The sequence below is a fragment of the Capricornis sumatraensis genome, chromosome X, assembly GCF_032405125.1.
Source record: "Capricornis sumatraensis isolate serow.1 chromosome X, serow.2, whole genome shotgun sequence".
Classification (NCBI taxonomy): Eukaryota; Metazoa; Chordata; class Mammalia; order Artiodactyla; family Bovidae; genus Capricornis; species Capricornis sumatraensis.
Window position 1 is genome coordinate 95,209,256 of NC_091092.1, and position 25,255 is coordinate 95,234,510.

General features: G+C 44.3%; 1 protein-coding gene across 1 annotated transcript in view; it reads right to left on the minus strand.

Annotated features, from left to right (window-relative positions):
- MSN (moesin) overlaps positions 1 to 24,629 on the minus strand; it is a 79,258-nt gene extending 54,629 nt beyond the window's left edge. Inside the window, exon 1 of the mRNA XM_068962771.1 lies at positions 24,437 to 24,629. Coding sequence (XP_068818872.1) covers positions 24,437 to 24,448 — 12 coding nt within the window. The 5' untranslated portion in view covers positions 24,449 to 24,629. The remainder of the gene's footprint in view (positions 1 to 24,436) is intronic.
- Positions 24,630 to 25,255: the final 626 nt, after the last annotated feature.

The following is a 25,255-nucleotide window of genomic DNA, read 5'->3' on the forward strand; positions in this document are numbered from 1 at the left end:
GATATTCAGAGGATACCACCCTTATGGCAGAAAGTGAAGAAAAACTAAAGAGCATCTTGATGAAAGTGAAAGAGGAGAGTGAAAAAGTTGGCTTAAAGCTTAACATTCAGAAAACTAAGATCATGGCATCCAGTCCCATCACTTCATGGGAAATAGATGGGGAAACAGTGGAAACAGTGGCTGACTTTATTTTTCTGGGCTCCAAAATCTCTGCAGATGGTGACTGCAGCCATGACATTTAAAGATGCTTACTCCTTGGAAGAAAAGTTATGACCAACCTAGACAGCATATTAAAAAGCAGAGACATTACTTTGGCAACAAAGGCCCGTCTAGCCAAGGCTACGGTTTTTCCAGTGGTCATGTATGCATGTGAGAGTTGGACTGTAAAGAAAGCTGAGTGCTGAAGAATTGATGCTTTTGAACTGTGGTGTTGGAGAAGACTTGTGAGTCCCTTTGACTGCAAGGAGATTCAACCAGTCCATCCTAAAGGAGATCAGTCCTGGGTGTTCATTGGAAGGACTGATTTTGAAGCTGAAACTCCAATACTTTGGCCACCTGATGCGAAGAGCTGACTCATTTGAAAACACCCTGATGCTGGGAAAGATTGAGGGCAGTAGTAGAAGGGGATAACATAGGATGAGATGGTTGGATGGCATCACTGACTCAATGGACATGGGTTTGGGTGTACTCCGGGAGTTGGGAAGGACAAGGAGGCCGGGCGTGCTCCTGTTCATGGGGTCGCAAAGAGTCGGACACAACTGAGCAACTGAACTGAACTGAACAGTTGACCCTGAACAATATGGCTTTGAACTGTGCCGGTCCACTTAATAAGCCTATTTTTTTCAATAAATACATACTACAACCACACAATCTGTGGTTGGCTGAACCTGTGGTTGGTTGTTGAATATGTGGGTGTAGAACCAAGGATATTGAGGGCCAACTGTAGAGTTAAAAGGAGAATTTCAACTGGCAGTACATGGGTAGGGCGGGGGCGGGGGGGGGGGGTTCCCTGACCTCCATATTGTTCGAAGGTCAACTGTATTTACTTGCATTTCAAAAATCGCTCTTTCTCAACTCTTCAATTAGATGCCTCAGCTATAGCAGAACACTCTGCAAAATTCTAATTTGCTGCCACCTAGACAAGATCCCTGGTAAGTATGGGAAGAGCAGATTCTAATCCAACTTCACTATTCTTCTCTGGGGAAGACTGGAAAGGAATGTGAACATCAACAAAGTGTGTGTGCACGCGTGCACACACACACAAACATACACACACACACAGCTTCTTTCCTCAACCCCAGATAGCTACAGCAGCCCAGAATAGGTCTGAGGAACAGGGTTCTCAGTCATGTACTGTTTGGAATTAAACTACTCCAAATTGGCAAAACCACAGAAAAGGGAGAGGGGCTACTTTAAGCACAGGGAAGTGGTTTACCCTACTATTCCTGGGCAAATCTGAGGTTCCTAATATCATATAACAGATCAGTGACAAAGTTATAGATAAGAAGTGGATTTATTTAAAGAAAAACACACTCCACAGACAAAGAATGAGCCATCTCAGAAAGCAAGAGAGTCTTGAAATATAGCAGTTAGTTTTTATGCATTGGGTTATTTCTTAGGCTACTGAGTAGGAGGATTATCACAATTATTTTGGGAAAGAGGTGGGGATTTCCAGTTACTGGGCCACTGCTGACTTTTTGGCCTTTTATGCTGAGCCTCAGAACTGTCAGACTTTATTTTCTTGGGCCCCAAAACATCACTGTAGATGGTGACTGCAGCCATGAAATTAAGACACTTGCTCCTTGGAAGAAAAGCTATGACAAACATAGATAACATATTAAAAAGTAGAAACATTACTTTGCCATCAAAGGTCCATATAGTCAAAGCTATGATTTTTCAGTAGTCATGTATGGATGTGAGAGTTGCACCATAAAGAATGCTGAATGCTGAAGAATTGATGCTTTTGAGCTGTAGTGTTGGAGAAGACTCTTGGACTGCAAGGAGATCAAACCAGTCAATCCTAAAGGAAATCATCCCTGAATAGTCATTAGAAAGACTGATGCTGAAGCTCCAATACTTTGGCCACCTGATGCGAAGAGTAAACTCATTAGAAAAGACCCTGATGCTGGGAAAAATTGAGGGCAGGAGGAGAAGGGGACAACAGAGGACAATATGGTTGGATGGCATCACTAACTCAATGGACATGGGTTTGCGCAAGCTCTGGGAGATGGTGAAGGGCAGGGAAACCTGGCATGCTGCTCTCTATGGGGCCGCAAGAATTGGACACGACTGAGACTGAACAACAACAGAACTGTCATGTTGGATGTGTCATTTACCATGCTAACGTATTACAATGAGTAATGATGACACTCAAGATCTACTGGAAAGCAAGTCTTCTACCATCCTGGACCTAGTTGGTTCTGACCAGTTTTTGTCATGTCCTAGGATGAGATGGCAGGATGGCATCACTGACTCAATGGACGTGAGTTTGAGTGAACTCCGGGAGTTGGTGATGGACGGGGAGGCCTGGCGTGCTGCAGTTCATGGGGTCGCAAAGAGTCGGACACGACTGAGCAACTGAACTGAACTGATGACTATATCATTCTTTTATATATTGTGCCCTTCCACCTTCTCTCTTGTTTCACTACCACCGATCATTCCACTAAGATAACTTAAGCATGGGTGAAATCACAGCAATCTCTAAAAGTCGGGGCTACAGAGCTTGAAAAGGGGAACAGCTATCATCATTTTATTCTTTATCCCAACAAAAGCATCCACAACTCCTACCTTCTCCAGAAACCCTTCTTTCTCAGGTCTCAGGTAGGAAGACCCTTACAGTATTCTCTTTGTTTTCCATTCAATGAAGAATATAAGCCCTTTTCATTTGTGAAAAACTTTTAAATGCTTTTAAGTGTTCTACTCACTTGATAAATCGATTATTAATGAGCCCACACAGATGCTAAAATCTGATTTGATATGAAAAGCTGCACACCATGTGGTAAGTTTAAAACACAAGTAGTTGAACAGTATGGATTTGTATTGTGTATGTATTTAAAGTTCTATGTGTATAAATGCATTTAAAAAGGAATCTAAGTTCACATTAACTAACTAGTTCACACAAATGTTGGTTGTCTCTAGAGAACAGTCAGGGCAGAAGACAGGAGATTTTAAATTTTTCAGTGCTATTTTATTTCCACAGCAAATACATATCAGTTTCATAATGAAAAAACAAATCAAAAATTGTAAAATAAAGTCTTATTTTGTCTGCCTTACCAAAAAGCACAGATTGTGTCTGTTAATATTCTTCATACAGTGTCTAGTTCAGCACTATAAGAACAGATGGAAAAAGTCCTTTAATGACTAGATGACCCTCAAAGGCTCTTGCTATTTTGGGCCACCCAATCCTATCTAGTAGGCCTACTCCTATATCTGTCAAATGCTGGCCATACTCCTCTTTCAGGGAATGTGTGGGAGAACAAGTATCTCCTATTGCTCCTCAAATTAGCCTACCTTTAGTAAAACAGAAAAGCCTACCTTCTACCAAATGTGAAAAGATGGGCAGTCTGGGACCTAAGGCAGCCTGGATGATGGTGGCAGTAGTGGTGACAACAGAAACAACAGCAGAATACAGCTGCTGGGTGACCCAACATGATGATCTATAGCATTTCCCTGCTCTCCTCCCAGAACTATGTCCAGCCCTACCCATCTCTTAGCAGAGAAACCAACTCAATCCTTAAACCTCAGGAGCACAAACTTCTCAGGATTAGATTACCCAATGCAGTCCTGCCTGCTGGCCATGACACAATGAGCAGTTGTTGTTGTTCAGTTGCTCAGTCATGTCCAACTCTTTGTGACCCCATGGACTACAGCACTCTAGGTTTCCCTGTCCTTCACCATCTCCCAGAGCTTGCTCAAACTCATGTCCATCGAGTCAGTGATGCCATCCAACCATCTTGCCCTCTGTCGTCCACTTCTGCTTTCAATCTTTCCCAGCATCAGGGTCTTTTCTAATGAGTCAGCCCTTTCCTGAGAGAGAGTGGCCACCGCTTTCATCAGGTGGCCAAAGTACTGGAGGTTCAGCTTCAGTCCTTCAGAAGAATATTCAGGATTAATTTCCTTTAGGATTGACTGGTTTGATTTCCTTGTAGTCCAAGGGACTCTCAAGAGTCTTCTCCAACACCACAGTTAAAAAGAATCAATTTTTTGGCACTCAGCCTTCTTTATGGTCCAACTCTCACATCCACACCTGACTACTGAAAAAACCATAGCTTTGACCATAGGGACCATTGCTGGCAAAGTAATGTCTCTGCTTTTTAATATGCTATCTATGTTTGTCATAACTTTTCTTCCAAGGAGCAAGCGACTTTTAATTTCATGGCTGCAGTTACCATCTGCAGTGATCTTGGATTCCAAGAAAATAAAGTCTGTCACTGTTTCCATTGTTTCCCCATCTATTTGAAATGAAGTAATAGGACCAGATGCCATGATCTTACTTTTTCTAATGTTGAGTTTTAATTTAGCTTTTTCACTCTCCTCTTTCACTTTCATCAAGAAGCTCTTTAGTTCCTCTTGGACTTCTGACATAAGGGTGCTGTCATGAGCAGTACACATATAAAAAAGTAAAAAAAAATTAAAAAGCTGGGTTATTCTTGGTACGCTAGGGCCAAATTCTGAGTTGCTTCACAAAGACATATAAAAATGCTTACATAGCTACCTGTACAGTTCAGTTCAGTCCCTCAATCGTGTCCGACTCCTTGCAAACCCATGAATCGCAGCACACCAGGCCTCCCTATCCATCACCAACTCCCAGAGTTTACTCAGACTCACGTCCATGGAGTCAGTGATGCCATCCAGCCATCTCATCTTCTGTCATCCCCTTCTCTTCCTGCCCCCAATCCCTGCCAGCATCAGAGTCTTTTCCAATGAGTCAACATTTCGCATGAGGTGGCCAAAGTACTGGAGCTTCAGCTTCAGTATCATTCCCTCCAAAGAAATCCCAGGACTGATCTCCTTCAGAATGGACTGGTTGGATCTCCTTGCAGTCCAAGGGACTCTCAAGAGTCTTCTCCAACACCACAGTTCAAAAGCATTAATTCTTTGGCACTCAGCCTTCTTCACTGTCCAACTCTCACATCCACACATGACCACAGGAAAAACCATAGCCTTGATTAGACGGACCTTAGTCGGCAAAGTAATGTCTCTGCTTTTGAATATGCTATCTAGGTTGGTCATAACTTTTCTTCCAAGGAGTAAGTGTTTTTTTAATTTCATGGCTACCTGTTAGACTCCACTAAAAACTTTGATTTAAATATTCTCCCTTGGTGTGAACACTACTGTATTGTGTGGAGACATGGCAAAAAGGAATAGAAATTAGTTATGAACAAGCTAGCCATTCACAAGTAAACAGGTTCTTCAAGGTACACAAAAGGGAAAAATTCCTCCCCATTTCTTGGCACTATTTAGCTCCATTCTGCCAGGGCCCAGCTAGGTTCACATTAGGTAATTTCCAGTGGGCCCCTGAAACTGTTGTTTGGCTTTCTAGTAGACCTAAACAAAGGAGTCTGTGCAAGACAATTCCAATTTGACAATAGTAGCTATTAATGTATTTATGAACAAATTATTCATGAGCTAAGCTGATAGAAGGGGGAGACAGAGGATGAAGTGTTTGAATGGCATCACCAACTCAATCGACATGAGTTTAAGCAAACTGCAGGAGATAGTGAAGGACAGGGAAGGTAGGCATGCTGCAGTTCATGGGGTCACAAAGAGTCAGATTCAACTTAGCAACTTAACAACAACAAGCTGATAGAATGAAAAGAATATACTCCTGGGAGTCTTGGCTTAAAGACTGGCTTCTGCCCCTGACTCACTGCATGACCTTGAGCAAGTCTCTTCCCCTTGTTGTATTTTATAGTTGACCAGCAGATCTTCCATAGGTTCAGGTAATGTGCTTCCTTTATAAAACATACAATTCTGTGATGGATTCAGGGTTTTCAGATGGCCAGGACAGCAGGAAGGAGTCATGAGTAGTAAGTGGTAAAAACAAAAACCACACTAGGTGGAGGAGAATCTCTATCCAAAGACCTTAAAGCTCTCCATGAGCTGTTTGCACAAGACAGGTGGGATGGGCAGGCCTCTGAAAAGCATATGAAGACATGAGTTCTGTCCTTCTAATAGTACTTGGCTGATTTGAGGCCAGAAGGCCTGAAAGGTGACCAGTTTTACTATAGCTTCTATAAATACTTACACCTCCAGCTGAAGAGATGTTAGAAGACCCTCTACTCTAGTACCACTCATTGGTTGCTGAAGAGAAGATGGTACCTCCCTCCCCAGCCACTTGTGGCCATTTTTGAGTAGGGTTGTGCTGGGGCCAATTGGAGCCATGTTGCCCAGGTAAGTGGGGAGATGGGACTTCCCTACATATATCCCACTAAAAGCATCAGGTTGTGGGGTACCTACAGGAATGCTTGCTCAGGGAAATTATAGCACCTGACATTATGGGCTCAAAAGCTTGTGAGTAACTACACAGAGAGAACATACACAGAGGCCAACTGAAACAAAAATTATGGGGTGCCCTAGCTCTACTTTTCCTCCCCTGTGCCCCATACCTCACAGAGCACCTCCAGATGCATTAGTGCCTGAATATTCACCCATAACCCTAAGGAGTAGGATGCTATTACTCTTTCCATTTTACAGATGGGAAACTGAGAATTGGAATGGTTTGAGAAGTTTGCACTGGTGGGTCAAGGTCAGACAGACTCTCTCTCAGGCCTCTCTTCCCTAAAGTTGCTAATGTACCCTATCTTTCTCCAAGGTGTATTTTCTCTATTATTGGTGCCTAGAGTATGTCCTGGAGAAGGCAATGGCACCCCACTCCAGTACTCTTGCCTGGAAAATCCTATGAACGAAGGAGCCTGGTAGGCTGCAGTCCATGGAGTCGCTAAGAGTCTGATATGACTGAGCAACTTCCCTTTCAGTTTTTACTTTCATGCATTGGAGAAGGAAATGGCAACCCACTCCAGTGTTCTTGCCTGGAGAATCCCAGAGACGGGGGAGCCTGGTGGGCTGCCATCTATGGGGTCGCACAGAGTTGGACACGACTGAAGTGACTTAGCAGCAGCAGTAGCAGCAGAGTATGTCCTACCAGGTGCTCATCCAACACTGGATCCCTTGCATATATTATTGCTGCATATATTACCCTTCTCCATGTCTGTCACTGACTATGTGCAAGGCCTGCCCATCATTAACCATCTCTACCTGAACAACAGCTCCTTCTTGAAGCAAGAAGAGTTAGAAACTTTCAAATCCACCGTTTTGCTAAAGAAGACAGAATGGGAGCCCAGATGGCTGCAATACCACATGGTAAGTATCATAACAGAAATTCTTACAAAGTACAGTGGGCACACAGAAGACACTGTAACTAATACTACAGGGAGTATTAAAGCATCCAGTGGAGGTGTCAGAGTAGGTGGAGGTGAGGAAGATACACTTGACATTTCAAGTTGAAAGAAAAAAAATATGCTAAAGGTGAAAGATATAAGAGGTATGGCTTACTTGGGGAAATGATCCCACAAAGCTACAGCATAGTTATTGTACATATGGGGACAAGTGGTGCCTGAGTCTAGAGACAGAGCTATGATGTAGCCAGGTATCAAAGGGCTCTCCATATATACCACACTAAGGGTTTTAGATTTTCTCTTATTCACGTTCACTGTGGTGATATAAATACTGGCAAATGCTGGGAGTAATTTAAATGCCCACCAAAAGGGGAATGGTTAGTATATTATGACATAATCATTGGATGAAATTTTGTAAAGGTATTAAAAATTCTCATTTTTAAAAACTAAAGTGCATTTACCTAAGCTTTCAGTGATTTCTTATGTACAATATAATAACCATGGAAATACAATAACTGTACCAATACAATAATACCACGGAAAACTAAGGTACATATGTGAGATATGATGAGACACACACATGAATAATAATTGCTATGTTAAAATGGTGGATTTATGGAAGATGTCTCCATCTATTTGCTAAACTCTGTCATATGCCATATTGGGTTTTACAAAAACGGGAAGTATAAAAATAAACACTCTTCTATCTGATTCCTCTTTCCTTCTCACCATCTCTCTCCTCTATCAGCTTTCTTTCTCTCCCTCACCAACAGCATTTCTAATTTACCACCTGCAACTGGAATCCTTAACACATGGAAGGCTCCTAAGAAGGAAAGGCTGCCAGCAAGGTGGCTACTCCAAGCAGCAAGCTCCTGCATGGGCCAGAGGCCATTCCAGCTAAATGCTGGGGAAGAATCTTCCACCCAAAAGCACTGTCCAGTTTTACCCAACTAAGCCTTCTCTGCCCTAGGAACTTGTTGCCAAAGGAAAGAAGATAGACACAAAGAAGACTTCTATCTTGCCCTCACTTCAGAAGGTTCAGAGCAGGTGAAGAGTATGTTCATGGCCAAATCCTAGGTGGCTGAGATACAGCCTGTGATCCCTGATTTACAAGCAAGTACTGTAGAAAATAGGGCTTCCCTGGTGGCTCAGTGGTAAAGAATCTGCCTGCAATTCAGGAGATGAAGGGGGCATGGGTTTGATCCCTGGGTCAGGAAGATTCCCTGAAGAAGGCCACAGCAACCTACTCCAGTATTCTTGTCTAGAGAATCCTACAGACAAAGGAGCCTGATGGGCAACAGTCCATGGGTCACGAAGAGTTGGACATGACTGAAGCGACTGAGCATGCATGTACACACTGTAAAAAATGTCACTAAGGAGGAAGAAGGGTAAAAACAGATCCAGCCAAGGGTATACCATCTCCAGTGAATCTCTTATGCCTCATAAGCCCATCACTCCCTCACAGGAAATTCAGAGATCCCTCCCCTTTCATCTACAGATCTAAGACCACTGGAAGCCATATTCACAAAATGCAGGATAAGTTGAAGGCTGAACACTAGGCCTGTGGCAATCTCCCTCACTAGAAATTTCTCCCCTTCACTCCAACCAAGACCACATCATCTAGCTCTCCTGATCCAAGAGAAACAAAGGCATCAATGACTCAGACAGAAGAAGGGGAAGGGGAGATTAGCAATTTTAGAGGTAGCCAAAAGCAATTTCATAATCCTAAGGAGAGGGATGTTGTAGGGGAAGGGAGTACAGGAAGTCAAATTTCATTTGCATTTCAGTTTTGGTTTGTTTCTTGGTCTTTCCCTTCCCTACTGGAACAATGACCAATTCAAGGGTCTTCTATTCTTCTTGGAGTCACCAAGGACCCAAAATAGCCAGCAACTGTACTTTGTAGGCTGGACTCCAAGGCCCCACACCCATGGCTCTCAGTTAACAGTAGTCTCTCCAAGTCAGGATATTCAAGGCAAGCTCTGTCATAGGTCGATCCAATACATTTAAGCAAAGCTCACTGAAATAGAAAGAGCTACTTACACAATGATAGCTGGGAACAGGGTTGGGGGAAATGATATTCCCAATACTACTCTAAAGAAGAAAAAGCAGTTTCACCAAATAGTCTTTGTTCTGTTACACTCTTTCCATGAACTTCTTATCATCTTCTTAAAGACTAGGCACAAGTAACCAGAATGTCAGAAAAAGCCAATGTTCTCATTTTACAGATAGAAAAACTAAGGCCCATAAAAGTGACTTGCCCAAGGTCACACAGATTGAGACTAAAAACCATAAATTCTGATTCAGTCTGTTAGTCTTTTCAGTGTACCATTTCTACTCAAAAGCATTAAAAAAAAACAACAACAGACAAGTGCTTGAAGCTGTGTCAAAAGTTCAGCTTTTCTAAGCTGGGATGAGACTGCTCAGGACTGGAGATAAGACTAAGAAGGATGTTGGACCCAGCCCACTCAGAAAAGCCAAGTGAGAAGCCTAGGCATACAAAAGGCACATATAAAGAATTTAGCAACTGAATCGTGTGATCACTCACCTAGAGCCAGACATTCTGGAATGTGAAGTCAAGTGGTCCTTAGGAAGCATCACTACAAACAAAGCAAGTGGATGTAATGGATTTGCACTTGAGCTATTTCAAATCCTAAAAGATGATGCTATGAAAGCGCTGCACTCAATATGTCAACAAATTTGGAAAACTCATCAGTAGCCACAGGACTGGAAAAGGTCAGTTTTCATTCAAATCCCACAGAAAGGCAATGCCAAAGAATGTTCAAACTACCACACAATTGCACTCATCTCACACGCTAGTAAAGTAAGGCTCTAAATTCTCCAAGCCAGGCTTCAATAGTACATGAACTTCCAGATGTTCAGACTGGATTTAGAATAGGCAGAGGAGCCAAAGATCAACTTGCCAGCATCCGTTGGATCAATGAACAAGGGAGAGAGTTCCAGAAAAACATCTATTTCTGCTTTATTGACTATGCCAAAGCCTTTGACTGTGTGGATCACAACAAAGTGTGGAAAACTCTTCAAGAGATGGGAATACCAGACCACCTGACCTGCCTCTTGAGAAATCTGTATGCATGTCAGGAAGCAACAGTTAGAACTGGACATGGAACAACAGACTGGTTCCAAATCATGAAACTAGTACATCAAGGCTGTTTATTGTCACCCTGCTTATTTAACTTATATGCAGAGTACATCATGAGAAAAGCTGGGCTGGATGAAGCACAAGCTGGAATCATGATTGCCGGGAGAAATATCAATCACCTCAGATATGCAGATGACACCATCCTTATGGCAGAAAGCAAAGAAGAACTAAAGAGCCTCTTGATTAAAGTGAAAGAGGAGAGTGAAAAAGTTGGCTTAAAGCTCAACATTCAGAAAACTAAGATCATGGCATCCAGTCCCGTCACTTCATAGCAAATAGATGGGGAAACAGTGGAAACAGTGGCAGACTTTGTTTTTTGGGGCTCCAAAATCACTGCAGATGGTGACTGCAGCCAAGAAATTAAAAGACACTTGCTCCTTGGAAGAAAAGTTATGACCAACCTAGACAGCTTATTAAAAAGCAGAGACATTACTTTGCCAACAAACATCCATCTAGTCAAAGCTATGGTTTTTCCAGTAGTCAAGTATGGTTGTGAGAGTTGGACTATAAAGAAACCTGAGTGCCGAAGAATTGATGCTTTTGAACTATGGTGTTGGAAAAAACTCTTGAGAGTCTCTTGGACTGGAAGGAGATCCACCCGGTCCATCCTAAAGTAAATCAGTCCTGAATATTCATTGGAAGGACTGATGCTGAAGCTGAAACTCCAGTACTTTGGCCACTTGATGCAAAGAACTAACTCATCTGAAAAGACCCTGACACTGGGAAAGATTGAAGGTGAGAGGAAAAGGGGACAACAGAGGATGAGATGGTTGAATGGCATCACCAACTCAATGGATATGAGTGTGAGTAAACTCCAGGAGTTGGTGATTAACAGAGAGTTCTGTTGTGCTGCAGTCCATGGGGTCACAAAGAGTCAGACACAACTGAGCAAGTTAACTGAACTTAACTGAAGGTTTTGCTGCTGCTGCTACTAAGTCGCGTCAGTCGTGCCGGACTCTTAGTGACCCCATGAAGTGCAGCCCACCAGGCTCCTCTGTCCATGGGATTTTCCAGGCAAGAGTATTGGAGTGGGGTGCCATTGCCTTCTCCAACTGAAGGCTTTGGCTACTCCAAAGAAGTAGTTTCAGATGCTGAGAGCCCAACCTGGCCCCACCCTACCTCCACACCCTGAGCCTCTTCAGGCCATGCAAGACTACTCTTAGACTATCAGAGATCTAGGTAAGAAGCTAGGAGGGAGGTGATCAGGCATGGATGAGGAGGACAAGATAAGAAAGCAAGGTGGAGAAATCAGTCATTCCAGAGCTCTCTCAACTTCCTCTCTCCTTTCTCACTGGTCCCCACCCTGGCCCCAAGAAAGGGGCCACCTCCTGTTCTAACAAGCTCTAAACAAGAAGAAAATCAAAGTTTGTAGGTGGCATTATACAAACATGAGGAAGGTATTCCCTGTACCGAAGAAAAATAAGACACTAGTTGAGGTGGCAAAGGCATTTCAGGGGGGAAAATATAGCCATATAAGGCATACTTGACTGGTAGGGAATCATCAGGAAAGATTCCAGAAGCTGACGTCGCAGGGAGGAAGCCTTTAGTCATTGGTTTCCTCTGGCAACTGGCCTAAGGCCAGGCAGCAAACTCCCAACCTTAGGAAAATGACTGGGTTATGGCAGAGAGAAAGGCAACTAAATCTAAATTTTCCCTAGGCCTTCTTCAGGTCCTGCTGGAGCACTTCTCCAAGTAACAGCAAAGAGGTATAGTGTAACCCTGAAGCAAAGTGGCAAATATTCTCACCAATTATATGCTAGATCCACCATGGCCCCAGTGCCAAGAAGAGTAAGGAACCTGAAGAAAAGGGCTCTATTTCAGTTATATATTTCTGTTGTCGTTGATACTTTCAATATAAAGAAAAATTAAAAGGTAAAAATGACTTTTGCTCTCAACAAGGGAACTTCTGTGGATTAGTCAACCTCCCAGGAATATCTGCAAATATATTTGGAGAGAAGATTAGCTCACTTAAAACCTTTGAAAATACCAAAGGTTTGTATAGCTTAACTAATGACACCTAAATGGGCTATTACTTTGACCCCCACCCCCCAACTCCATACCACAGATTAATCAACTCCAGTCAGAGTTTACAACAGGTTAGAACATCTTTGTATACTTATCTAACCTTCAGGCTGAGATTTCTGAAAAAGGACAGGGAGGTGGGAGGGGTAAGAGGCAGATTACACCAAGACAGTAAGATTAGGAACCTTATCTATACATACTTCACTAGAGGAAAATGAGCCTTAAACTTTCCCAGGTATTTAAGGGAGGCCAAGACTAAAGATAGGAAAGAAATGCTGACCAGGCCTGATAGGTATGCCTTATTTCCCCTCCTATCTGCCAAATAAATGTCCAGAAAAAGATTTCTCATGATTATACTTGTATACTTTGTTATTGTTACATATGATCAAATGTCCACACCTCAATTTTTCACTCATTAGACTCTGATTGATATCCTGGCCGTACAAAGTATGTATCAAATTCCTACAAAGTAGAAGTGTCACAAAGCACAGAAAGAAACTTCAACCTTTGAGGTCACCAATCACAGTAGCTACCTGGCAAAACATTACTACTAAGCTAACACAGTGGTAGGTCACCATACCGTTGGCCTAGGAACTATGTCAACACAAACCTTATACCACAACAAGCCCACTGATAGGAGAATCCAATCTGCTTCTATCATCAGGAACAGACAAAGAGCTGTTTTTTGAAAGTCACCCAAAAGATCCTTTTTCCAAGTTTAAAGGCCCAGATACTACAGCTGAGTCCTCACCAGAAATGACACACTTTTCAATCTACCACAATCACAACACAAGGGAATCCTCCCCTCACTTCTATCCTTTCTCAAATACCTATCTCACAGCAAAGCCACTGAGAGAATTAAAAGCTGTCTTTAGGCTGCTGACCTTAAGAGAAATCACTAAGCTCTATTTCTTGGTTTAGCTCATCTGGAAACATGAAGGAAGGAGCCACTCACATACCCACATAGGCAACAAAGACAACAAAATTTATCTTAGTTAATTCACCCAATGCTGGAAAACCCAAGGTACAGTCTCCCAGAATATATCCCTTCAGATGGCGTTTGCCAATTGAAACAGGACTGTTTGTTGGCTCCAGATGACCCTAGAAAGAGCAACTTGGTCTATGCTTACATGTACTCTGTGGCTTCCCTTGAAACGATAAGCACATTAAGCCTTCCTTCATTTCAGGCAAACTCATTTTCAAGAGAACAGTGTGGCCTAGGGCCACTTGGTTTATACCCACATATGGAAACGGTCACTGTCCCACTCAGAACAGCCACTGCCCCTGAGGGTACACACCCTTCAAGACCCTGTTTATGTCCCAATAAACTCCCTTCTCAAAATCTATAGAAAATGCCATGTATACATTTTTTTCAAACTGTGTTTTAGTGAGTTCGCCCTAAATCTCCAGTTAAATAGATCTATGAAGGCAGCAACTGTATCCTCCATTCATTTATTTGTATTCCTTATAGTAACAACATTCAGAAAACGAAGATCATGGCATCTGGTCCCATCACTTCATGGGAAATAAATGGGGAAACAGTAGAAACAGTGTCAGACTTTATTTTTTGGGGCTCCAAAATCACTGCAGATGGTGACTGCAGCCATGAAATTAAAAGACGCTTACTCCTTGGAAGAAAAGTTATGACCAACATAGATAGTATATTCAAAAGCAGAGACATTACTTTGCCGACTAAGGTCCGTCTAGTCAAGGCTATGGTTTTTCCTGTGGTCATGTATGGATGTGAGAGTTGGACTGTGAAGAAGGCTGAGTGCCGAAGAATTGATGCTTTTGAACTGTGGTGTTGGAGAAGACTCTTGAGAGTCCCTTGGACTGCAAGGAGATTCAAGCAGTCCATTCTGAAGGAGACCAACCCTGGGATTTCTTTGGAAGGAATGATGCTAAAGCTGAAGCTCCAGTACTTTGGCCACCTCATGCGAAGAGTTGACTCATTGGAAAAGACTCTGATGCTGGGAGGGATTAAGGGTAGGAAGAATAGGGGACGACCCAGGATGAGATGGCTGGATGGCATCACGGACATGATGGACGTGAGTCTGAGTAAGCTCCAGGAGATGGTGATGGACAGGGAGGCCTGGCGTGCTGTGATTCATGGGGTTGCAAAGAGTCGGACACGACTGAGCGACTGAACTTAACTGAACAGTAAATAGTACCTAGTAACCACTCAATAAATGGTGAGAATTCAAGCTGCCTGCCTTCATTCTTACCCATTTTATCTAGCAGAGGGTTGAAAGTGAAAGTGAAGTCGCTCAGTCATGTCCAACTCTTTGCGACCCCATGGACTGTAGCCTACCAGGCTCCTCCCTCCACGGGATTCTCCAGGCAAGGGTACTGGAGTGGGTTACAATTTCCTTCTCCAGGGGATCTTCCCGAGCCAGGGATCGAACCCGGGTCTCCCACATTCCAGGCAGACGCTTTAACCTCTGAGCCACCACGGAAGCCCAGCAGAGGGTTAGTTCCATAAAATAATAATAACATTTACATAGCACTGATTAGATACTAGCCACAGTTCTAAGCCCTTTATAGAAACTTACCTCATTTAATCCTTAAACAACCATACCAGATAGGTATCTTCAACTTTACAGTTGAAGAAAATGAAGCACAGAAGTTAAGCAACTTGCCCAAGGCTACAAAACTATTAACAGTTGGTCACAGAGCTGGGATCTGAATCCAGGCAATTTGGTTCCAGAGTTTGTGTTTTTCACCAGTACTCTATATTCCCCTTTCTATAAAGGCCTGAAACGTCCTTTTTTGGCTAGCTACCTGCACTGGGGGCTTCCTAGGTGGTGCAGCAGTAAAGAATTTGCCTGCCAATGTAGGAGATGCAAGAGATAGGGGTTTGATACCTGGGTCAGGAAGACCTCCTGGAGTAGGAAATGGAAACTCATTCTAGTATTCTTGCCTGGAAAATTCCATAGACAGAGGAGCCTGGCAGGCTACAGTCCACAGGGTCGTGAAGAGTTGGACATGTCTGAGCCCGCACGCTCACTTCCTGGAATGTGAAGTCAAGTGGGCCTTAGAAAGCATTACTACGAACAAAGCTAGTGGAGATGGTGGAATTCCAGTTGAGCTATTTCAAATCCTGAAAGATGATGCTGTGAAAGTGCTGCACTCAATATGCCAGCAAACTTGGAAAACTCAACAGTGGCCTCAGGACTGGAAGAGGTCAGTTTTCATTCCAATCCCAAAGAAATGCAATGCCAAAGAATGCTTAAACTACCGCACAATTGCACTCATCACACACACTACTAAAGTAATGCTCAAAATTCTCCAAGCCAGGCTTCAGCAATACGTGAACAGTGAACTTCCAGATGTTCAAGCTGGTTTTAGAAAAGGCAGAGGAATCAGAGAATAAATTGCCAACATCCCCTGGATCATGGAAAAAGCAAGAGAGTTCCAGAAAAACATCTATTTCTACTTTATTGACTATGCTAAAGCCTTTGACTGTGTGGATCACAATAAACTGTGGAAAATTCTGAAAGAGATGGGAATACCACACCACCTGACCTGCCTCTTGAGAAATCTGTATGCAGGTCAGGAAGCAACAGTTAGAACTGAACATGGAACAACAGACTGGTTCCAAATAGGAAAAGGAGTACATCAAGGCTGTATATTGTCACCCTGCTTATTGAACTTATATGCAGAGTACATCATGAGAAACGCTGGACTGGAAGAAACACAAGCTGGAATCAAGATTGCCGGGAGAAATATCAATAACCTCAGATATGCAGATGACACCACCCTTATGGCAGAAAGTGAAGAGGAACTAAAAAGCCTCTTGATGAAAGTGAAAATGGATAGTGAAAACGTTGGCTTAAAGCTCAACATTCAGAAAACAAAGATCATGGCATCCGGTCCCATCACTTCATGGGAAATAGATGGGGAAACAGTGGAAACAGTGGCAGACTTTATTTTGGGGGGTTCCAAAATCACTGCAGATGGTGATTGCAGCCATGAAATTAAAAGACGCTTACTCCTTGGAAGAAAAGTTATGACCAACCTAGATAGTATATTCAAAAGCAGAGACATTACTTTGCTGACTAAGGTCCGTCTAGTCAAGGTTATGGTTTTTCCAGTAGTCATATATGGATGTGAGAGTTGGACTGTGAAGAAGGCTGAGTGCTGAAGAATTGATGCTTTTGAACTGTGGTGTTGGAGAAGACTCTTGAGAGTCCCTTGGACTGCAAGGAGATCAGCCCTGGGATTTCTTTGGAAGAAATGATGCTAAAGCTGAAACTCCACCTTATGCGAAGAGTTGACTCACTGGAAAAGACTCTGATGCTGGGAGGGATTGGGGGCAGGAGGAGAAGGGGACGACAGAGGATGAGATGGCTGGATTGCATCACTGATTCCATAGACGTTGAGTCTGAGTGAACTCCGGGAGTTGGTGATGGACAGGGAGGCCTGGCATACTGCGATTCATGGGGTCACAAAGAGTCGTACATGACTGAGCGACTAAACTGAACTGAACTGAGCACACATGCACCTTCATTGTGTCTGGCCTACAAAACCTAGAGATAAGTAGTGAGAGCAGAGGTCAGGAGACTTCAGTTTGTATTCAAATATTGTCACCAAAGTGAAAGAAAGTACCATAATATTCTCCTAACTCAAGGAACATTTCAAGCTGGACCACTGAGTCAGAATACAAAGAGGTCAGAGATCAAAATTTTAAATGGTGAAGAGAAAGTGGGGAATTTGGGTGAGGGGCAGGCGGGAAGGGGAAAAAGTCATTTTGAGGCCGCAGAGGAACTAACTGAGTCACCCACTGACTGAAACCTGCTGCAGCAGAAGCTATTTAGGGGAACTCCATTGCAGCATTATGGCCATACTGTTAATGTAATCACCACAGAGCCAATTCTCTGGATGTCGGTGTCCCATGAGTAAAAAGAGTCATCATCCTTTCAAGTCAGGCAAGTCCAGTGATAGACCACTAACTTGGGAATCAGGAAAGTCAAGTTCTCCTTTCAATACTGTTACAAACTTCATGTGACCCTAAACAAGCTGGCTAACCTTTTCAGCTATGAATATGGGAAAGAAAGAACTCTACTCAATAAAGACTCTTAGGACAGTGAAGCCTAGTTGCAAGCAGGAAAACATAACTAATCTCCTCTCCTTACCTTCCTCCTGTGCACATATCTACTTTATATCATGCTTCACAGTCAAAGCAAAACACTTACCTTCCTGGGAAGTGCTACAAACAATCCCAAAAGCAAGGTCAGAGCCTGAACCATCTGGATTATCTCCATACAAAGTACCCTTTGAGTTAGCCACTACATACACAGAAGGACTTGCTTTCAGGACCATTTTAACCCTACAGTCAAGTCTCTAGTCACCCGTAGCACAAAGAAGAAAATGCTGGGTATCTTGCAGTGAGTTCCATTTAAAAGGCAGACATTCAATATTTCCCCCCTATCTGAGGTCAGACAAGTTGGATTTTAGTCCACAGCCCTATTACCAATTCATTCAAATCACTTCTCTTTTCTGGGCTTTGGTACCCATCTAAAATATAAACTAAACTTAAACTAAAAAGTTTCAAGGCCAGCTCATTTACTCTGTGATTGAAAACACTTCTGTGAGAAACCCAGACCACTCAGAACAATCAGCTAAAAGAGAAACAACTTAAGGCTAAGGAAGCTCTGGGTCATCCCAAGTACAGATGCATTTGAAATGCTGCACCCCACAATAGCCAGCCCTTAGTGCACTGGTGGTAGATACCTTAAGAGGTTGGTTTATGCCCACCACCTCCTCACTGTCTACCAGAATATCTAACTACCACACTTGAGGTTAAAGTAAACTTGAAACATATCTCAGTAGCTTCCTAGCCTCTCAGCAGAACTGGGGGAGTGGGGGCAGGGCGGGAGAGAGGCAGGGAGGAGCTATGCTTCGGGCAGGCAGTGAAAAGAAAAGAGGGGAAATTTATCAAGTTTTCAGTGTTTGAGGCTCCTCGGTCAACCCCAATCTTTACAATATACTCTCAGCTGGTTTCTTTCTTGTTCCCTACATAGATATAGCCCTTTCCCCTCCATAGAATCAAGAAGAAATGGCCCAGAATACACATGCTAGTGTTCATTTCAGAGCTACTAATGAGACAAACCAACTCCAAAGCTAGAAGCTCTCTATTCTGAACCCAGTACCCAGGAAGAAACAACACTCCAGAGGTGTAGGGGGACAAGAAGATACCTTTTAGCAACTGCTCTTCAACTGTATTCTCAGCATAGCCTAGCACACTTCCTGGTACAAAGAAGGCACTCAAATTTTAAGGAAAGAATGTCTGAAGGAAGAAGACACAAAAATGGGAGGTTTGAGGTCTGTACCATCAAGGCTTTCAAGAACATCAGTAAGGGCTTCTTTAGTGGTTCAGGTGGTAAAGAATCTGTCTGCAGTGTAGGAGACCTGGGTTCAATCCCTGGATCAGAAAGATCCCCTGGAGAAGGGAATGGCTACCCACTCCAGTGTTCTTGCCTGGAGAATTCCATGGACAGATGTACTTACAAAAAGAAAATAAGATCAAACTTAGGGAGTTACTCAATTTATGATAAATGTTTTTTCTATAATAAATGACAATATCCAAAGAAATTTCTCAACTTATAAGGGAACATCAGTACTAGAAGGGTCCCTCAGTTCAGTTCAGTCGCTCAGTCAGGTCCGATTCCTTGCAACCCCATGAATCGCAGCACGCCAGGCCTCCCTGTCCATCACCAACTCCCGGAGTTCACTCAAACTCATGTCCATCGAGTCGGTAATGCCATCCAGCCTCTGTTGTCCCCTCTCCTCATGCCTTCAGTCCCTCTCAGCTGATTATCAGGGTCTTTTCCAATGTCAACTCTTCGCATGAGGTGGCCAAATATTGGAGTTTCAGCTTTAGCATCCCTAGAGTGTATGTATTACTAGTACAGTTCTCTTATGACAAGTTGAAGAGATTGAGGGCCTGAAGAAAGAACTTGCATAAAGGCCCACTTCATTTGGATCACTAAGGTCAGGGAAGATGTCCTTCTTACATGGAAAAAGAAGGAAATCTATCAAGTCAGGGTTACCTGCCATTTCCCAACACTCATCTTCCAAATTAATGCAGTCCTAAGCTAACCCTCCAAGTGACTGCTCCTATAACACACATCAGAACCTGGAACTGAAAACTTTTTCAGCTCTATCAAGTATGAAATAAGAGGAAGGATGAACAGCAAAACCAGTCAATCATAATAAGACTACCTCTTTCACTTGACCAGCAGACTGCACCAAAAGAAACTACCTTTATACCGTTTTTTCTTTGGGGGCAGAAGAATAGAGTGAGGTAGCAGGGAGAAAATATCCTGAGTTGGGAAAGATACACATGATAAACTCAGTTCTATCTTTGAAATATCAGAAACAGACTGCTCCCAATCTATAATGATGCCAATTGTCACCAGATTAAACAGGAAAGACCCAATCCGAGTAGTGTGGGTAGCCAGATATTCTCCCTTCTAAGGACCTTAAGTCTTGAAATTCCAGTGAGGGGGACTCCCAGAAGACACAAAGGGACCTAGATATACTGTTGCCAGGTAACATTGTTAGAATAATTTCAGAGTAAATCTAGCTGTCAACTGATCTTATCCAGAGAGAATTGGAGTCACAGAAATAGAACAAATGACCTCTAAATATCCCTTCCAGCTCTATCATTCAGTATAGCAATCTCCTGAGAGGAGAAAGAAAGAGAAAAGTGAAAACACCCTTAAAATAAGCTACTGTTACAGGTAGCTAGATAATAATGAAGAGTTACTAGACCTGTGATCCATACCATCTCTGTCACCTACTCACAGAGCAGCCTTCCCTTCCCCAAGCCTAAGATGATAGAATATAGATTAGCTGGTACCTTTGAGGGTCGCACAAAGGCTCTCCTGCCCCACTAGCCCATCTCTGCCCAGAGAGCTATTCAAGAAAAAGCCTAAAGGAAATCTCCAAGATGGTTTCTGCTCTACCATCTAAACTTTCACAGAGGGCTAAGTGAACTGGAGAACCAAAGAAGTGGACAGATAGATGCAGAATCCAAAGAGCAGTCTCTCACACAACCTCCATTCCTGATCCCTTGTCCACCCTTGAAGTCTACAGGCAGGGCTGATTCAAGGGTTAAAAGACTGATATTTTGCCTTCTATTCACCAAGTACCACTTTAGTGCCACTCGAGTGGCTCAAGCAATGCCAGGAATGGCAGGAGAATAAACAGTCCACATGCCCCTGTTAAAGTTTAGCTGAATGCAGACCCTGAAGCCCTCAAATACTTTAAGGAGCTGGGTTATTTACATCTGCTCACATGGATGGTCCCATCAATGACCATTTGATCACCTTTCCCTTGACCTGTTGAGCTAGAGCTAAAAACTCAACAAACTGAAGAGGTTTTACCAAGAATGATCCTGTAACTAAGTCACAGATTTAAATCTTAACCTCTCTACAGACTTACTGCATCATTCTAGGTCAGCCTGTCCTATTTGTGGGTCTCACTTTTGCCATGAGAACAATAAACCAAAAACTCAGGAACACCTTGAAAATTCAAAACAACCACTTTTTAGGGAATACAGAGTCCCAAAGACTTTGTGATCTAAGAAAAATTTAAAGAGGGTAGAGAGGGGAGAAAACTTTTTTTTTTTTTTTTTTAACAATTGTCTTATCATCATCAAAGTATAGATGGCAGTTAATAAGCTCCTGTATTCTGGCTAGTTAAAGTGGACTCAGGAAACTGGCAAGTAGAGGCACAGAATACAAGAGTTGGTTGGGGGCAGGGATGCAGAAAGGCATGTTTTAACAGATTTAAAGGGAGCTAGGTGACTAAGATCCAACCAGTCCATTCTGAAAGAGATCAGCCCTGGGATTTCCTTGGAAGGAATGATGCTGAAGCTGAAACTCCAGTACTTTGGCCACCTCATGCGAAGAGTTGACTCATTGGAAAAGACTCTGATGCTGGGAGGGATTGGGGGCAGGAGGAGAAGGGGATGACCGAGGATGAGATGGCTGGATGGCATCACTGACTCGATGGATGTGAATCTGAGTGAACTCCGGGAGTTGCTGATGGACAGGGAGGCCTGGTGTGCTGTGATTCATGGGGTCTCAAAGAGTCAGACATGACTGAGCGACTGAACTGAACTGAACTGAGGTGACTAAGGGAGAAAATGGGCTGTAAAAGTGAAACCAAGCCTGGACAGACTGTAGACATTGGTTCATATGAATGAATGATTTCATTTTTCCACTATCTTCCTTATCTGTCATGCTCCAGAAGTAACCTAAAACACACTAGTGAAGTAGGCTTCCCAGATGGCTCAGTGGTAAAAGAATCTTCCTGCCAATGAGGGAGACGGAGGAGATGTGGGTTTGATCTCTGGGTTGGGAGTATCCCCTAGAGGAGGAAATGGCAACCTACTTCAGTATTCTTGCCTGAAAAATTCCATGGACAGAGGAGTCTGGCAGGCTACAGTCCAGGAGGTGCAAAGAGTCAGACATGACTTAGTGACTGAGTATGCACACACACACACTAGTGAAGAAGGAATGGAAAATAAGGAATTTTCTCCCTTTATTAAAGTTACTAGCTGGTATGCAGTGAACTAGAAGTGTGCCCCTGGATACCTCAACAGTGGGATAAGGAATGAGAAAAGTAACAGGAGGCACCTTGTGACACCTGGAACTCTCACCAGGAGACCACACAAATACCAACATTAGTTACTCTGCCCAAATCATCCACTTCCTTTTATCTAAGGACCAGAGAGTCCTGAAAATAAAGGTCAATTTGCTTTGAGCAAGAGAAGGGGCTCAACTTCAATAATACTTCAGTAAGTGAGAATAGAGGGTCAACGGGATGAGCATCAAGAAGCATGGCCCCCAATCTTGATTCTGTCATCATGTGCCCTTAGGTGGTAGGTCCTTTCCTGTTAGCCCTAAATATCCTCATTAGTTGAGAGAGAGAGAGATCTACTAGATAGTGTGTAAAGTCCTTTCAGGTTAAGATTCCATGGTCTTAACAGGCATAATACAGTTGTTTCTCCTAAGTTAAACTTTCTTTGAAGCAAAAAGCATGGGAAATTCTCCAAAGCTTCCAGTCTATCAAAATTTAGCCCTCTCCTTCCAGCATGATTCAGTCAGTCTGCATAAAAATACTTTCACTACCCTAGGCCTGACCTCCAACAGCTCATACTCCAGTCTCTCTCCACAACAGGAAGAAGATCACCATGCTGTCTTCTTTGCCACTTTTCACTGAGATATGGTGGTTTAGAAAACTTTGAAACCATTTTCAGGCCCATTAAAGTTGCATTTAAATAATAGATATTTCAGAACTGAGGATGAGAGATACCACATGTGTTGCAGGGCACAGTCAATTTCCAGAGATCCACACACCTATTTAGGCAAAGACACACCTGAAGAAGAGCCAGGGAGTCAACCACAGAGATAAAACCAAAGAGAGGGTCCTGGAAGGAATTTTATAATCCTCTGTAAGGCAGAGACTGTTCCCCCACTCCCTCTTTTTTCAAAACCATTCTCTCTCACTTTGTGTGTATGTGGGATGGGAGTGGGGAGTGTGTGGAAAAGCCCCATGTCATAAAACCATGAACAATGAAAAGATGAAGATGGTGGGAGTATACACTTGTTGAAAACTTGCTGTTTCTGAAGGACAGGGTTCTGGAAAGGAAAGAATCACTTGGCAGTGAGGCTGGAACACAGCAACGTGGCAACCAAAGCTCAGCACACACCCAAAGTACTGTCCCCCAGCCATTTCTTTCAGGGACCCTCAGTCCTCCCCACCACTGCTAGTCACTATCTCAGTTCTACAAGGCTCAGGCTGTCCTCAGAAGAAGGGTCTGGCAGAACTGCATAGCCTAAGCCAGTGAAACAAGCTGCTTGGCCTAAGAGATTCAAGCCAGGGTGGTCACCCAGCCTTCCAGAGCAAGGGAAGGGCCTCGGCAGCCATTTGGCATGACTTGCACAAAAGCAAGCAGGGCTCATTATTCAGGCACATCCCTCCCCCCTCCCTCCTGGGCATCCGGCCCCCCTAGGCCCCACTCCCAGGAGGCTTCTTCTCTTCTCAAAACAGTGGGGTGGAGACCAGATCCTAGAAGCTACCACCACTCTAGAAAGGTGTGGCCCCACAGAAGAGTCCACACCTCACAGAACAGTCTGGAGTAGACAGGAGGAAATAGCCAGTGAGTAATGGGAAAGGCAGGGATTTGGCGAGTGAAGAGAAGGAAAAAACCAGTCTTCTTCTCAAAGTCTTCTTCCCTCCTTTCAGACTGGTGTCTAGTGAAGCGTTAGCGCTCCTGGGCAAGAGTAAGTGGCCTCGATGAGTCTGTCCACAACTCTCCTCTTCTAGTGGGAAACAGCTGAAGCTTCCTGGGGAGGCTGTGGGAAAGGTGAGTGGGGGTGCGGGATCCGCCCTGAGCAGCTCCCACCCTTCTACTTGCTTCTCGGTTCCCATGGCCCATCCTGGTCTGAGGCAGCCTGGCCCCATAAAAGCGCCAGTTCCTGGACTGAGGTAACTGTTTTCCACCGGATGAGAATTCTCTAAACTGCGCCCAGGGCCCTTCGGGGGTAAAAAGAGACCTTGGGCCCTTAAGGAAATCTTCCTTACTATGGCATTCCAGACACAAGGAACTAGAATCTGAGAAAGAGGCCGGCCCCGCCCGGCCCACACTTCTACCCGGGACCCCTCTACACTCCAGGACGCGCCAGAACTGGACTCCGCCCCTAGTCCTCCCTGCTGCAGGCCTCGGCCGAGGGCGCGGCAGCGCGACCCGACGCGTGGCTGGCCAAGACCCCGGCCATCGGCGAAGCGCTACGAGGGTCAGCAAGAGCCCCCAGGGCCGGCAGCGCCCACCCCAGACACTCACCGTTTTGGGCATGGTGGCGACAAAGGGAGCAGAGTTGGCGAAGTTTGGCCAGGAGCTGTCGGACGGCGCTGAGCACGCAGTACACACGGCTGACTCCGGGGACTGGGGGCTCGGATTGGGTCTCTCTCTAGCGTCGGGACGACTGCTCGGCTTCCTGCTAACGGGCCACGACTTCACAAACCCCACCCAGGAAAGAGCCGCCCCTGTCGTACCGCCCGCTCCTTTATGTGGCCGGGCTTCCGCGCCGCTCCCCGCCCTCTCGCCCGCCTTCTAGCCGGCCGCCAGCCTCGCCCCGCCCAGACCAGCCCTGCCCGGCCACACCAGCTACTTGGGGGCCTGGCTGGGCCTGGGCGCCTCAGTGGGCGATCCCAGCCCTCACCCGGGCCTGCCTGCCTCCTCTCTCACTCCCTTCACAGACCTTGGCCCTTCGCATCCGGGCCATCCGGCCCCACCTCCCAAGTAGGGCTGGGCCCTAGGCCGCACCCTGGAAAGAGGCTTACAGCCCTGACTACAACTTTACACTAATGGGAGTTCACTACCTGTCAAAAGGGCTCTGACTCTCCGAAAGTTCTTCCTGCGTGTATCTGAACTCTTCTGTGGTTCCACCTATGGATCGCAACTGAGGCCACACAAATCTACTACTCTGCCAAACAACTCAGAGATCTGAAGATCTCATGTCCGCCTGAAACTTCTTTTCTCTTGGCTAACCAGCCTCAGGTTCTCCAACGCTTCATCAGTTCTCTTCTGCAGAATTCTATATGACTTTTCCCATCATAGTTTGTCCCCATCCTTGCTCAATCCTCATTTTTTATCAAAAAT